The sequence below is a fragment of the Capra hircus genome, chromosome 6 (assembly GCF_001704415.2).
Source record: "Capra hircus breed San Clemente chromosome 6, ASM170441v1, whole genome shotgun sequence".
NCBI lineage: Eukaryota > Metazoa > Chordata > Mammalia > Artiodactyla > Bovidae > Capra > Capra hircus.
Window position 1 is genome coordinate 58,764,937 of NC_030813.1, and position 16,245 is coordinate 58,781,181.

Genomic DNA, 16,245 nt, shown 5'->3' on the forward strand with positions numbered 1-16,245 from the left:
TTGGAGCTTCAGCTTCAGTATCAGTCCTTCCAAGGAATATTCAGAGTTGATTTCCTTCAGGATTGACTGGCTTGATTTCCTTGCTAACCAAGGGACTCTCAAGAGTCTTGTCCAGCACCACAGTTCCAAAGTAAGGATGATATATGGTATTTGTCTTTCTCTGACTTCACTTAGTATGATAATCTCCAGGCCCATCCATGTTGCTGCAAATGGCAATATTTCATTCTTTCTCATGGCTGAGTAGAATTCCATTATATATATACAGCACATCTTCTTTATCCCTTCATCTGTTGATGGACATTTTGGTTGTTTCCATATCTCGGCAACTGTGAGCAGAGCTGCTATGAACAGTGGGGGTGCATGTATCGTTTTGAATTGTAGTTTTGTCTGGGTATATGCCCAGGAGTGGGATTTCTGGGTCATATGGGTAGTTCTATTTTTAGTTTTTTGAGGACTCTCCATACTGTTTTCCACAATGGCTGCACCAATTTACATTCTTACCAACACTGTAGGAGGATTCCTTTTTCTCTACACCTTCTCCAGCCTTTATGGTTTATAGACTTTTTAATGATGGCCATTCTGACTAGTGTGAGGAGATACCTCATTGTAGTTTTGACTTACATTTCTCTAATAATTAGCAATCTTGAGCATCTTTTCATGTGCCTATTGGCCATGAGGTCGCACAGAGTCGGACATGACTGAAGCAACTTAGCAGCAGCAGCAGCAGCAGCAATGCCTTCTTTGGAGAAACGTCTACCTTCTGCTCATTTTTCGATTGGGTTGTTTGTTTTTTTGTTGTTGAGTTGTATGAGCTGTTTGTATATTTTGGAAATTAAGCCCTTGCTGGTCACATAATTTTCAAATATTAATATTTTCTCCTATTCCATTGGTTGTCTTTTCATTTTGTTTATGGTTTCCTTTGCTGTGCAAAAGCTTGTAAGTTTGATTAGGTCCCATTTATTTATTTTTGCTTTTATTTCTATTGCTTTAGAAGACCAACCTAAGAAAACATTGGTACAATTTTTGTCAGAGAATGTTTTGACTATGTTCTCCTCTAGGAACTTTATGGTGTCATATATTATGTTTAAGTCTTTAAGCCATTTTGAGTTTATTTTTGTGTATGGTATGAGGGTGTGTTCTAACTTCATTGATTTACATGCAGCTGTCCAGCTTTCCCAGCATCTCTTGCTGAAGAGACTGTCTTTTCCCCATTGTGTATTCTCGCTTCCTTCATTGGAGATTAATTGGCCGTAGCTGTGTGAATTGACTTCTGGGCTCTCTACTCTGCTCCATCGATCCATATGTCTGCTTTTGTGCCAGTACTGGTACCACATTGTTTTGATCACTGTGGCTTTGTAGTGTTGTCTGAAGTCTGGGAGGGTTATGCCTCCTGCTTTTTTTCTGGTTTTGCTTTGTTTTTTCCCCTGAGGGTTGCTTTGGCAATTATGGGTCTTTTATGGTTCCATGTAAATTTAAGGATTATTTGTTCTAGTTCTGTGAAAAATGTCATGAGAAATTTGATAGGGATCACATTAAATCTGTAGATTGCTATGAATAGTAAGGCCATTTTAATTCTTTGGAAGATACTTTCCTATTTTTCAAAGTTAAGAACTGTCCTTTTGTTTATATGTAATTTTAGTGTAATTAATATTTATAATAACTGTTGACATCAGTGATAGCTATAAAAAGATGAATACCAAAAGAAACAAAGGAAACATGTTGTTATTAGATTTAAATTTTCATATATTTCACTTAAATTCATTTTATTCTGGTATCTTTGAATTTTTTAAACATCTCAGTGCTGAAAAGAGGCAAGATTTTTAGATGCAAGCAAATGTATAAACAACCGACCCAGATCCTCTTAAGCAATTTGTAAAATAGGAACAATCCATCTGTTTAAGAAAACACATCAAATCAGGATCTGCAATGTGGGATGATGAGAGAAAGCATTTTCCTCCTCAACCTTGTTTTTGGTATCTCAAAATCAAATTTGCGGGCTACTGTAAGCTGTATAATGATAGATAAACAAAGGAAGAAAGTGTTCTCTTTCCATGGGTTTCATCAGCTTGTTTTTCATGACTCATAATTCCTTTCTAAAAAAACTCTCATTCCTTTGATCTCCTGGGTAAAATGAGTGCTATTGAGTTAGTTCCCATCAACCAGTCAGCATTTCTACTGGTTCCTATTGTGCAGCCTCAGCTGTACCAAATATTTACCAGTTAACTCATTTCCAGAATAGAGTTATGAGTACTCTTCAGAAGGGTTCAGTCCAAATTGCCCAGAGGAGTTCATAAGGATACTCTGAAGATTTAAGAAACAAAGGCAAATATTATTCATACAAAAATACTGTTGACCTGAAAATAATTAGTGGAAAAAAATTTAAAACCATTTATTAAAACTATGTCTTATAAGAACACAAGAAAACTTCCTAAAGTCACTGATTAAAGGCTCTTTCCAATCCTTTGTTATGCCACAGAGCCTCCTTTAGGGCCCCAAGAAGACAGTGGGGTTAGTGGTAATAAACTTCTCAGCCTAGGAGCCAGGAAACCTAGGGTCTCTTCCAGCCCCTGCCACTTTATTTTTTGGGCTTATTTTCCACTTCTATAAAATAAAAATGAAAAAAGTGTTTATGCACTACCAGAGAAACACAGAAGTTGGAATTTATCCACTCACTCAACAAATACTCACTGGACATCGGTTAAATACTAGGCAACATGTGAAAGGGTCTCATTTCGCTCCCCAAGTTCCTGTGAGAGCCTCTATCACATTACTTGACAATTAGGGATTCCCTAATCTAATTCTTCCACTGACTGCTGTTATTTTGCCAATGAGTAGCAGAATTTTTGGCACACACTAGGTGCTCTAAGGGCTTCCCTGGTGGCTCAGAGGTTAAAGCATCTGCCTGGAATGCTGGAGACCCGGGTTCTATCCCTGGGTCGGGAAGATCTCCTGGAGAAGGAAATGGCAACCCACTCCAGTACTCTTGCCTGGAGAATCCCATGGAGGGAGGAGCCTGGTAGGCTACAGTCCATGGGGTCGCAAAGAGTCGGACATGACTGAGCGACTTCACTTCACTTCATTTCAGGTGCTCTAAAAGTATTTGGTGAGTGAACAGAGGAGAGTCTTCCTTCATATGCAAGGCTGAATATCCCAGAACGAGGACCTCAATGAGAAATATCAAGCACAACAGCCAGTAACATTTCATTAAAACATTATATGATGGCACTGTCGTCTCCCTAGGAATTTTGCCCTAAGACCCAAGCATGCAGACCTGACTCTCTCTAGTCCTGAAGACAGAGGGATCCTTGGCACTTAGTTTCCAGTTTGGTGCACTGAGCCACCTATGCTGGATCTCCTTGGTTGACTCTCCCAATTGGCTTTCCCCTTTTGTCCACCTTGCTTGGTGCTTGGGAGACCAGCCTATATGAACTGTCTCAAGCTAGCTCCAGAGTCCTCTGGCTCTGGTTGGGTTTGGCCAGTGGGGAGTACTCGACATTGAGAAGAAAGGAGAACAGCCAAATTGAGATATTAATTCTCTCTGCTCAGGGCAACCACAGGCTGTTGTGTCCATGACCAAAAGCCACTGCTCCTATCAGGCAGCCCTGCGCACATATTCTTTCTGCGTGTGTCCCTCTGTCCCTGTCCCTCTGAGTTCTTTGTCTCTTTGGTCTTAGGGACAGTAGCAGTGCCCCACTGTTACTAGTCCTAGGCTGCCACACTGTCCTGTTTTGGTTTTCCCACATGCTGACTTAAAAGGCCCTTTATGAAACTCTCCCCAAATTATTCAATATGAGTATATCATCCATTTCCTGCCAGGACCCAAGTATTATAAACACTAAGCACCATAAAAGAATACTAAGAAATGCTAGTTTCCCATTTTGTCCCAATTTTTATACCTCTTACAATGGTTATTAATAGTGCCTTTCACAAAATCGCTACTTAATAAATATTTGTTGAATGAAAGAAAAAGATTTCTAGGACACTTCTGATCACAGTTTTGTATTCAAATGCATGGAAATCAATGTGCATTCATCTAGGTTATAAAATACAAACTTTAGAGAAATTTTTATTTCAGTAGTTGAGGGTCAATGAGTAGTTCTACTTTACAAATTTACATTCTCTCTTTTCTCATGTTCTGAGTGAAATGATGATTAGCCTGCTGGACTTCTGACTCAATCCCAGGAAACAGTGCCAAGAGATGAGCTGACATCTCAGGGCACATGTTATTCAACAGACTAAGAGATTAGTTTACTGGTCCTTACTAGACCTTGGAGGAAATAGTGATTTTATTTCATGCCCTCTAATTCACATGAACCGATTTTGAAAGTTCATCACATTCGATCTCCTACGTGCTACCTGCCTGGTAAGTCACTTCAGTCATGACAGGCTCTTAGTGACCCCAGGGACTGTAGCCTGCCAGACTCCTCTGTCCATGGGATTCTTCAGGTGAGAATACTGGAGTGGGTTGCCATTTCCTCCTCCAGGGGATCTTCCCAGCAATTGAACCCGTATCTCTTATGTCTCCTGCATTGGCAGGCGCTAATGCAGCGCCACCAGCACACTGCCTGGGAAGCCCTCTATCTGCTACATCCAGACAGGAATGCAATTTGAAGTTAACTATACCTCTGGAAAAGGCAATGGCAACCCACTCCCGTACTCTTGCCTGGAAAATCCCATGGACAGAGGAGCCTGGTAGGCTGCAGTCCATGGGGTCGCTAAGAGTTGGACACGACTGAGCGATTTCACTTTCACTTTTCACTTTCATGCCTTGGAGAAGGAAATGGCAACCCACTCCAGTGTTCTTGCCTTGAGAATCCCAGGGATGGGGGAGCCTGGTGGGGTGCCGTCTAGGGGGTCGCACAGAGTCGGACACAACTGAAGTGACTTAGCAGCAGCATACCTCCTTGGATCTATTCGAGTTTATAATAAATAGCCAAATCATTGATAAAACTGAAGCATCACTCACCGTGTATGTTGATCTTGCTGATGCACCGCGGGAGTAACTTCTAGTTCTGGTATTGGAGGAAGCACGTCCTTGACCAGAGTCATCGGCAGCCTCTCTGTGGTCTCTGCTATTTAATAAAGAGAGCTGTTCTAGTCTTTATTTACTCAACAGCAATGCAAAAGCAGACACAGTATATTCTATTGTAGTGAGAGAACTATGCCCTGGGTCTAAACAGGATTTTGGCAGTTTCTACCACTCACTCAATTTCCTGTCTGCAAGTCTGACACTTTTCGCCCATTTCTCTCAACTTTGTATCTTTCCTTTCATTCCTCCTCTCCCACCGCTTTCTGGGCACAAGATCTGAAGTATAGTGAAGGAGAAGCAAAGTAAAGAAAAAACTTAGTAAAGTCCAACTCTGTGACCTCATGGACTGCAGCTTACCAGGCTCCTCCGGCAGGCAAGAGTACTGGAGTGGGTTGCCATTGCCTTCTCCAGTACTTTCTTTTACACATGGTCAAATTTATTAGTGATTTAGCTGAGTTTTGTGTCATGATTAGTTTTGCAGTTCATTATAAATGAATTCTACCATTGTTTCTTCTTTTTTGTGGTTTCATGTTACTATTAAAATCATTAACCTGTTTGAAATTTACTGTAGTGTTAGTGTGAGCTCTGGATTAAGTAATTTTTTTTTTCTGGTTAGTCAGTTGTCCAAGCATTATTCATTCAGCAATTTTTTGTATTCCTACTAATGTGATAAGCCATTTTCATCATTTACTAAAGTCCTGAATTGTCTAATGTTTCACGGGCTCTTTTGTTGGTAAGGGCCAACTACACTCACGGGGCTAGATGTATCAGCCTTATTTCTCTCACACGGAAAATCCCCAGGGGTCTGTGGTTTTTGTCTTTTTAAACCTGTCCTTCTCAAGGGTGGTTGTGGTAGGAAGAATTCTACAACAGCCCCCAAGATTCCCACTCCTGGTGTACATGTCCCCCTTTAATTCTCCTCCCTTGAGCATGGGCAGGACTGTAATAGGATCTCATTCCTGTGACTAGGTTACACAAAGATGAAGAGCTTTTGCAGGTTAATTAACATCCCAAATCAGTTGATTTTGAGAGAGTCTGTCCTGAGTGGGTCTGATTCGAAAGCCTTTAAAAGAGAGACTTGGCCTTCCCTGCCATCAGGGAGGATCCCTCACTGGGCTCGAAGAAGCAAGCTGCCATGTTGTGAACTGTGTATGTAAAGGGTCTATAGCAGGGCTCTGCAGGTGGCCTCTAGGACCTGGGGGTGGTGTCTGGTGGTGAGAGCCAGTTAAGAAGCCAGGGTCTTCAGTCTACATCCTCAAATAAATGAATTCTGCCAACAACATGAACCAACTTGGAAGGAAACCCTTCAGATGACAACACAGGCCAGCTCGCATCTTGACTTCAAGCTTATGAGTCCCTGGAATGCAGCAGAACAGTACCCAAATTTCTGACCCACAGAAACTGTAAGATAATGAAGGTACGTAGTCTTAAGCCACTAGGTTTGTGGTAATTTGTTACACAGCAATAGAAAACAAATAAAGTGATCAACAGAGCCTTGGCCTGAAAATCCCCAGCAGTGGTAATTTAAAGCGCAGGCTCTAGAACCCTGCCCCAGATCTATCTTCTTAATGGCCCAGGGGGCCTTTGATGGTTGATTCTGATGCACATTAAAGTTTCAGAATGAACATCCATGTGAGTAATTGTTTAGACATCTTTGACAAAGCATCTTTTTTTAATTTTTATTTTATATTGGAGTGTAATTGATTAACAATGTTAAAGTGTATGGCAAAATGATTCTGTTATACATACAGATGTTTCTACTCTTTTTCAAACTCTTTTTCCATTTAGGTTATTGCAGACTATTAAGCAGAGTTCCCTGTGCTATACAGTAGGTCCTTGTTGGTTGTCTATTTTAAATATAGCAGTGATGTTGAAGCTGAAACTCCAATACTTTGGCCACCTGAAGCAAAGAGCTGACTCATTGGAAAAGACCCTGATGCTGGGAAAGATTGAGGGCAAGAGGAGAAGGGGACGACAGAGGATGAGATGGCTGGATGGCATAACCAACTCGATGGACATGGGTTTGGGTGGATTCCGGGATTTGGTGATGGACAGGGAGGCCTGGCATGCTGCAATTCATGGGGTCGCAAAGAGTCAGACACGACTGAGCGACTGAGCATGTATATGTTCATCCCGAATGCCTAATCTATTCCTCCCCACTCCTTCCCTGCTGGTAAAACATCTTGTAACCTTCCAAAATTTGAGATTTAGAGAGAATACTTTTTAAAGGTTAAAATCTCAAAAGAGCCTATTCCTGGAACCAAATAATTATCAAAGAAAATTAACAGAGTCCTTTTGGTTTGAAAGTCAAACTGCTCATCATTTGCTTATTTATTCGGTTTCCTGATGTTTTATAGTGTGGTATAACTATAATTCAGAAAGTCATTATTTGTCAAAATGACAACTAGTTCAAAGTAACTCTCCAGTGGAACATTATCTTCTTTTTCTCCTAGTATCCAAAGTCATGTAACTTATATGCTAATAGGAAAACTTCAGAAAAATTGATTAAAAGGCAAAAAGGTAGAATATCTGTCATTTTAATACCTTCTTCAGAATAGCTAAAACAGGTGATATTTTTTCTAGTTTTACACTGAAAAATAGCTTCTTTCAAATCATATTCATTTAGCAACACTACTTAATGCAGCAGAAGCAGTCTGAAATATTTTAAAACTTCATAAAAGGTCTTTTCATGAATTTGTCAAATCTCTGAACCAAACATTTCTTTGACTTTTTATAAGAGCCTCAGCGGAGCCTAAAAATTTAGAAAGAACCCTGGTCTGAGTTTTGACCTGACTGAATCTAGTGAACAAAATGGATTTCCAACAATAGAAATTTTGATTAAAAATAAAACCACATGCTTTATGTTCTCAAATAAAGCCCCTATCACTCCACCCATGACAATGGCCAGGGTGACCTCTGATGATGTTTCTTCTTCTTTTTAAAAATTTTTATCACTTTTCAAAATGCTTCATGTCTGTAATATTTAGTCTCTAACCTCAGCTTGTCCTTCCGAAGTAATTCTTGATTCCCACTGAGTAACAGAAATTTATGAGGTGTTTCCTTCGCTTTGTTCCTGATGATTTTCATGTGAAACACAGGGTACATCTTCCACACTGAAGAAACATCTAAAACTTCCCCATCCTAGTCAGGCTCTCTTGGCTACTAAGGGAATTTGCCACATCAAATTTTTTATCTTCTTTTCTGTAAAAGTGCTTGTTCAGCTAAATTTTACTTGGTTACTGAATTGGAAAGCCAAAAGGAAAAACAAGGAGAACAAAACAAACTTAGGTGTCCTATGACCCTCTGTGACCTCTACTTCCCCAAAGGAGAATGTATCTAGTTTTGTTGTAATTCCTTATTTGTCTGCCTCCAGGGTACAAAGTTGGTATTTTTTGCTCAGTTTACTCCCCAGAACTCCGTCTTGGAGCATGATACATAACAGGTACTCAATAAATACCTGTTGAATGACTGAAAGAATGTTATTTAACTTATCTGTGCCTGTGTTTCTTTGGGAAAAAAAAGGCTGTGGGTTCAAGCTGAACAAAACCTCTTGAGGTGCCACCCAGGAATTTGGAGATAAGGAAAACAAGAGTGCCCTGTGAGAGTTAATCTTTAAAATCAACCCATACTCAGAACACAAACAAGGCTAAGTTATCTTCAGAAATTACCCCTAGGCTAAAACCTGTTAAATGTTAAAAGTGCTGTGTGAAACGAGCCAATTAGGCTTCCTCTAAAACAGGGAATAAGGCCTCTGAAACTATGTTAGCAAAAGAATCCACTTGAAGACCTGGCAAACAAGCCTTGGCTGTGATTTGACTTCTCACATGGTTCTAAGAAGAGAGAATACAGGTGCATGCCGTCAGAAGCGTTTTGGTCCATATTTCTCTCAGCTGTGTTTTCTCTTTGGGAATTAATACTCTGCTCTTCTGGTTTTATCAACTGTTGGTGTGAGCTGGGTTACACAGCCATAGATCCTGCTGCCATTCCAGGAGGCTGAGCCAAGAGGCCTGAAGGAAGGCGCTGGACCAGGTAAGTTACCTCTGTGAACCTGTGTGGCCTTGAGGGCAGCGGCCCAACCAGGCTTGGGCCTCACCTGCCATGTTCCTTCAAAGCGGACCAGGTACTGAAACAGAACTATCGAGATCGTTTCCTTGTGACTTTGGCAAAGCTAGTGTGGCTGCCTTAAGGAAAATAAAGGTAAAAATTTTTAGAGCTTCTCTAAAAATGGATGAATTCAAGTTAATCCTCACAGATTACTTCGGGCAAGACAGATGTGGACGTTCTCAGATGGTTCGGTGATTCTTATTCAGTTCTCTAAGCTGGCTTCAAAAAAAATCTTTCCGTCTTAATTATTTCTTCTAATTGTCATCAGTTCAGTTCAGTTGCTCAGTCACGTCCAACTCTTTGTGACCCCACACACTGCAGCATGCCAGGCTTCCTTGTCCGCCACCAACTCCCAGAACTTACTCAAACTCATGTCCATTGTGTTGGTGATGCCATCCAACCATTCATCCTCTATCATCCCCTTCTCCTGCCTTCAATCTTTCCCAGCATCAGGGTCTTTTCCAATGAGTCAGTTCTTCGCATCAGGTGGCCAAAGTACTGGAGTTTCAGCTTCGGCTTCAGTCCTTCCAATGAATATTCAGAGCTGATTTCCTTTAGGATGGACTGGTTGGATCTCCTTGCAGTCCAAGGGACTCTCAAGAGTCTTCTCCAACACCAGTTCAAAAGCATCAATTCTTTGGCACTCAGCTTTCTTTATAGTCTTACTCTCACATCCATACATGACTACTGGAACAACCATAGCTTTGACTAGATGGACCTTTGTTGTCAAAGTAATGTCTCTGCTTTTTAATATGCTGTCTAGGTGGGTCATAGCTTTTCTTCCAAGGAGCAACCATCTTTTAATTTCATGGGTGCAGTCACCATCTACAGTGATTTTGGAGCCCCCTAAAAGATAAAGTCTCTCACTGTTTCCATTGTTTCCCTATCTATTTTCCATGAAGTGATGGGACAAGATGCCATGATCTTAGTTTTCTGAATGTTGAGTTTTAAGCCAGCCTTTTCATTCTCCTCTTTCACTTTCATCAAGAGGCTTTTTAGTTCTTCATTGCTTTCTGCCATAAGGGTGGTATCATCTGCATATCTGAGGTTATTGATATTTCTCCCAGCAATCTTGATTCCATCTTGTGCTTCTTCCAGCCCAGCATTTGGGCTTCCCTGGTGGCTCAGAGGTTAAAGCGTCTGCCTGGAATGCGGGAGACCAGGGTTCAATCCCTGGGTCAGGAAGATCCCCTGGAGAAGAAAATGGCAACCCACTCCAGTACTCTTGCCTGGAGAATCCCATGGAGGGAGGAGCCTGGTAGGCTACAGTCCATGCGGTCGCAAAGAGTCAGAAGTTTGAGCAACTTCACCTTCACTTTCACTCTGCAAGTAAGTTAAATAAGCAGGGTGTCAATATACAGCCTTAACATACTCCTTTCCCGATTTGGAACCAGTCTGTTGTTCCATGTCCAGTTCTAACTGTTGCATCTTGGCCTGCATACAGATTTCTTAGGAGGCAGGTCAGGTGGCCTGGTATTCCCATCTCTTGAATTTTCCACAGTTTGTGGTGATCCACACAGGCAAAGGCTTTGGCATAGTCAATAAAGTAGAAGTAGCATGTTTTTCTGGAACTCTTCCTTTTTTGATGATCCAGCAGATGTTGGCAATTTGATCCCTGGTTCCTCTGCCTTTCCTAAATCCAGCTTGAACATCTGAAAGTTTATGATTCACATACTGTTGAACCCTGGCTTGGAGAATTTTGAGCATTACTTTGCTAGCATGTAAGATGAGTGCAATTGTGCGGTAGTTTGAGCATTCTTTGGCATTGCCTTTCTTTGGGATTGGAATGAAAACTGACCTTTTCCAGTCCTGTGGCCACTGCTGAGTTTTCCAAATTTGCTGGCATATTGAGTGCTGCACTTTCACAGCATCATCTTTTAGGTTTTGAAATAGCTCAACTGGAATTCCATCACCTCCACTAGCTTTGTTCATAGTGATGCTTCCTAAGGCCCACTTAACTTCGCATTCCAGGATGTCTGGCTCTAGATGAGTGATCATACCATCGTGGTTATCTGGGTCATGAAGATCTAATTGTCATAGGAATATAGAATTTCAATATTGCTATGCATCATTCTGACCTTTCTATCACATGAAAACATGGGCACTTTTGTGCAAGCCCAAGATAGCTAGTAGCCTTTTAGGGCTAATAGAACCAATTATGGTGCCTTAAAACACACTTCCATTATTCAAGGTGCCAACTCCCTGCTATGTTCAAAGCTCCATCTGTTTTTATTAACAGTGATCCTAAAACTACTCAGCTGTTCCGAATCTGGCCAGTGAGAGAATCAAATGTGGATGGTGGGCTGGGGAAATGACTGCAGCATGATCTAGAATTAGCAATTAAAGAGGGGGAAAAGCTTCTTGAACAGATAGGTGCTAATATTCTGAGTCGTTGACTCGGTATCTGATTCATTGACACTGCAGGTATCCTTAATACTCCAAGGAATGAAACTGATTAAGTGTTTAACCATTCTCCTTTTGTTATTTTGGGTAGGCATTATCAAAAGTTATAGCTTAGGAGGAAAAGGTGTTTGTAAGATGACAGCAGCCATTCTTTCAACATAGACAACACAGGGTTGTATTTATTTCACAAATATTTATTGGGTACCTGTTATGAACTCTTCTACACACTGTACTATGAGCTGGGGATGCAGCAATGAGTATTATCAGGTAGTGTCCTGATCACAAGGTGCTAACTGGCTCACAGGAGAGACATCAGCAAGTAATAACAGAAACATAAAAGAACAACAGTGATAATTGCCACAAAAAAGATGTGTTATGTTATCAGGGTGTAGTTTACTTTGTCCACCAAATCTGAGACACTTCCCAGAGAAAGGGTTAGTTAAGCCAAGATTAAAGAAAAGCAGGGTTGGAGTTAATCAGACAAAGGCAGGGTGGGAAAGGGGAAGGTTTGCAAGGGAGGTGGTGACTGGGGGTAGGGTGGGTCAGGCAGGGAAAGTTTTGTACAGATGAAGATGTTTATCTGCAAAATGTTTTACCATGTTTTTTCAGACCTGGCACAAATGGCTGTCACATAGATTCACTCAGTGAATGAACAGGGTAAATCATCTTGTTTAGCCTATGGATTCTTCACTCATGAATTTCCTCCTACATGTAGAGTCACCCTCTGCTTCTTGATCTATTCTGTAACCAAGCAGATGGCTATAACCTTTACTGTTTTATGAACCCAAACCTGTATTTTAAGAGTCATAAATATTATAGTTAAGCAAGTGAAAATTAAATTTTCATGTTATCTTGCTTGGTTGCTGGACATCTGGTACCAGTAATTTATCTTCTGCATAAAGTTGAAACCTGCTTAATCTTTATACTGGCCTTAAACATGTTGCAAATTATAATTTTACACTGCCATCAGTTTTATTTGGGAGTAATATATATTACAAGGTCATCCGCCTCCTTTTGGCATTTAGCAATTCTCATTCATGATAAAATTCCATTTTCTTTGCTTTGTGGTTCTTCAGAACCCACCCACATTAACTGTCAGTGCTGAAATGTTACTTTGAGGATGACTCACACTGTCTCACACAACTCCTGCTACATTATAGAGAAAATGTTTCATCTCGGTTTCCAGCTCTTTTACATCTAAAGAGTGAGAAGAGTTTTGATCTGAACCAGCAGTAAACTTCCCGGTTCATCATTGTCATTAAGCGATGTGCTGGAAAGTGCAACCACTGGTTAGAACCGAGTTTGAACCCTGACCCTGCTAGGATCTGGCAGTGGGTCAGTTACTTTAAACTCTCTTAGCTTCCATTTTTCTCATCAGGAAAAAAAAGTGAGGTTCTTATGAAATGATATAAAATGATGTGTGTGAAAGTACTGTGCACATCAAGGGGGTTACTGAGTTTGTATAGTTTAATTAGCTTCCCTTCTCCTAAGGAACCAGGGGTTGAATCTCCTGAATGGTGGCCTCAGCTCTGTGAAGGCAGAGACCGCACTGTGGTACGACCACTGTGTCAGCAATGCTTAGCACCATTTCTGGCTCAGAGTAAGTGTTCAATATATTTTGGTTGAATATTTGAAAGTACAGAATTTCAAGCTTTAAAGATCTCACCGTTTTTGATAGACATAGTGTAGAACGAGATGATAGAACTCCCTTGGCTGACCCATGCAGTGGAGGAGGCTCAACTCCTAGGAACCTGCTGTCGTGCACATAGATATGTATTTGTTGGCTGTCCAGTATGTGGCCATCTCAGGGGCACTCTCAAGTATGCAGGAAGTTAGAGGGGCAGACATCCCCTCTCCCTGCTTCCTGGTACCCAGAGTACCAATCTGTGCCTTCATTCAGTCAACCAGATACCCCTCTGTGGGGCTTGCAATCCTGGACAGTGATGCAAAGTGGCTAGGTGGTCAAAAGGGAGCTCTGGCAACCCAGAGGGAGCATCCGGTGTGGATATCAGCAGAGGCATTCTCAACAGACCATTCCTATGGGGTAACACCAGTCATGTTTTGGCTGCCTGTCCCCTCAACTCCTGCACAAGCTTAGAATACCTAATGTTCTTGTTGCTTCCATGGTTTCTCTACTGCTTTTCCCATGAATTTCCTTTCTGCCAAATCAGCCAAGTTGGTTTCTATTGTTTGCACCCAATGATTCAGATACACTACCCTGGCCTTCATCTCCCAAGGGAGTCAACTCATTAAGCACTGTTTTTATGGATGAATCTCCAAGTTACTTTTGCATGGTTCTCAAAATTTCTTCAAAATGTTTTTTATTATCCTTTGATATCCTTAGCAGTTCTACAAAGTACATTTTATGTTCTTTAATGAAATGAAATTATGTACCCTTGATCATTCTGTCTCTCCATTTGTTTTCACCTTTCCCCACCCCCAAGGTTCATTTTTCATTCAACTGCTCCTTTTACTCTACACTCATTTCCCCTTAGGGTTTGTGCAATTTAATAAGCTTTTATTGTGCATGAACTACATGCCAGATACTATGCTAGGGACAAGAATCCAAAGATGAATAAGACAGAGTCATCACCTGTGTGAAAAGAATATAGTCAAGTGAATAAAATGTAAAATAGATGAATGTCAAGGCAGACAACAGAAGGCACCACACTTCCCCCAAGCAAGAGAGAAAATATTAGAGACACACAGAAGCTTGAGAATTGATTCTGTATGACTTCTCTTTCTGTAGCGATGAGGCTTATTTATTTCACCTGTGTTCACTGTGCCCCCGGCACGTGCCGGGCCCCGTGCAGTGCAAGGGTGTTATTTCTCTCTTCTTGAGGGTGTGAGCTATCTATATCTCTGTGTGTATGTGTGTCACAATACTTATTTTGTAATACATGAGCAACTAAAGAGACCTTCTGGAACGTACAGGCAGGGCTGACAGCAAGCTGCTCTGCTGAATCTGACTATAGTCACTGTTCTCTTTGAACTACTTTTTTTTTTTTTTTTTCGTTTTCACTCATGTTACTGCTTCTCCAGAGAATCATGCTGGCACATTTTTTCCCTTAGATTCTCACTGTTGCCGATCATCCATCATTACAAAGAGAGGCCTTAGAAACAGCACTCAGGGGAGACATTATTTCCTTCCCATTTCTCTCTCAGAAAGAGCAACTTATCATGGGAGGGGGAAAACTGCATTTAGGTTAAAGGAATATTTATAACAAGAAAGCATCTGCTTCTTCCTCCCTTTAAGATCCTAAGCTTCCAAAGACCTCTTGGTTTTTTGTTTTTTGTTTTTTTTAAAGGCCATCACCCCTTGGCCCACTCTAAACATTAATATTATATGCCTGGTAATAAAGTCAGAGGATTTTTAATGAGAACCATTAAAGGGAAAGGATGGCCGAGGCAGATTCCTCTGGTGCATGAAAATCACAGGCTCATAAATAGAACCTGCGAGGTGAGTCTTGTGGTTAGCTAGTACTTTAAATTTGTGTTTCCCCTGAATTTACAGGTTGACAGGGGAACTACTGACTTTTTTTCAGACAAGGCTACAGGGCTCAGAATTATGACTTAAAATGAAAAAGTACCAGAATTCCTAGGTCGATCCAAAGCCCAGGAGCACTGGGTTAAAACATGCCTGGCCCGTGAACGGCAGGCACAGGCACTGGGTAAGAAGGGCGAGCAGAGTCTATGCCACAAAGAAACATTACTTTTGCCATTTGAAACCCCCTATGTTGTCTATTTCATTCATCAAACAAAATTGGCACTGACCGCATGCAGTTTTCATCAACCTTCCCCTCCTTTTTGTTGTTGCTGTCCAAGTCACCCAGTTGTGTCTGACTCTTTGCGACCCCATGGACTGCCGCATGCCAGGCCTTCCTGTCCCTCACCATCACCCGGAGTTTGCCCAAGTTCATGTACTTTGCTGATGTCAAATGATGACTTAGCTAATGCTTCTTATTCGCCATAGGTTAACCATTTTACTGTTAATGATGAGCGTAGAAAGTCTAAGTTTCTTTTTAATTGAGCTCTTTAAGGGCACCCAACCCAATTTTTTTTCTCAAATTAGGGCTCTGAGTACCTCCCAGTTTAAAAAAACTAAGAAAGTTCCCAGAGCATATTTTCCAGTGAAATGCTGTGCAACTCTCCATGTGGTTACAAATGTAGCTGTGGTGAGGGCTCAGGGTTTGGTTTCCTTTTGTTCTGGAAAATTGTTTACACAGCAGACATGAAGCTTCCTTATCGAACTTCTCATAAAATGTGAAGGCACCTGCTCCCTGGCTGTGCATCAGGAGCTATGGGAACACCAGTCATAATTCTCTGGTTTTCTGAGTCGAGGACAATATTTCTCCCTGATGAAGAAGTTTTGCCCATGTTGTATTCTCTCTCTCTCTCTCTCTTTAATATGGTTTGACAATTTGAATTCAGAAAGAGGCTTCACAATTAGAAGAATGAGATCGAACCACAGCATCTGTGCTCACAGCCCCCTCAGCTGCTCTAATTAGGATTCCCTTATTCCATTTCTAGCTCTCGGGAGAGGACAGGGGACTTTTTAATTGGGGCTATTAGACGTTCTCTTTGTACAATGACACCCTCTGCTAAGTGAAGACTCCAGCAAAACTATGCCCACTCTGCAATTACTTCTTGCAATTCCAAGGAATAATGGTATCTTGTCTCATTTAAAAATAAACCTGAGGCTTATTCCT

The 16,245-nt window shown here is 41.2% G+C and overlaps 1 protein-coding gene across 2 annotated transcripts in view; it reads right to left on the minus strand.

Moving 5' to 3' along the window:
* The window catches only part of TMEM156 (transmembrane protein 156), a 39,652-nt gene continuing 25,129 nt past the window's right edge, over positions 1,723 to 16,245 (minus strand). Inside the window, exons 6-7 of one of the 2 annotated variants that reach the window (XM_005681511.3) lie at positions 4,967 to 5,072; positions 1,723 to 2,301 (exon numbers count right to left, since the gene is read on the minus strand). In XM_005681511.3, coding sequence (XP_005681568.1) covers positions 2,289 to 2,301; positions 4,967 to 5,072 — 119 coding nt within the window. In that variant the 3' untranslated portion in view covers positions 1,723 to 2,288. The remainder of the gene's footprint in view (positions 2,302 to 4,966; positions 5,073 to 16,245) is intronic. The other variant, XM_005681512.3, reaches the window with a different exon arrangement.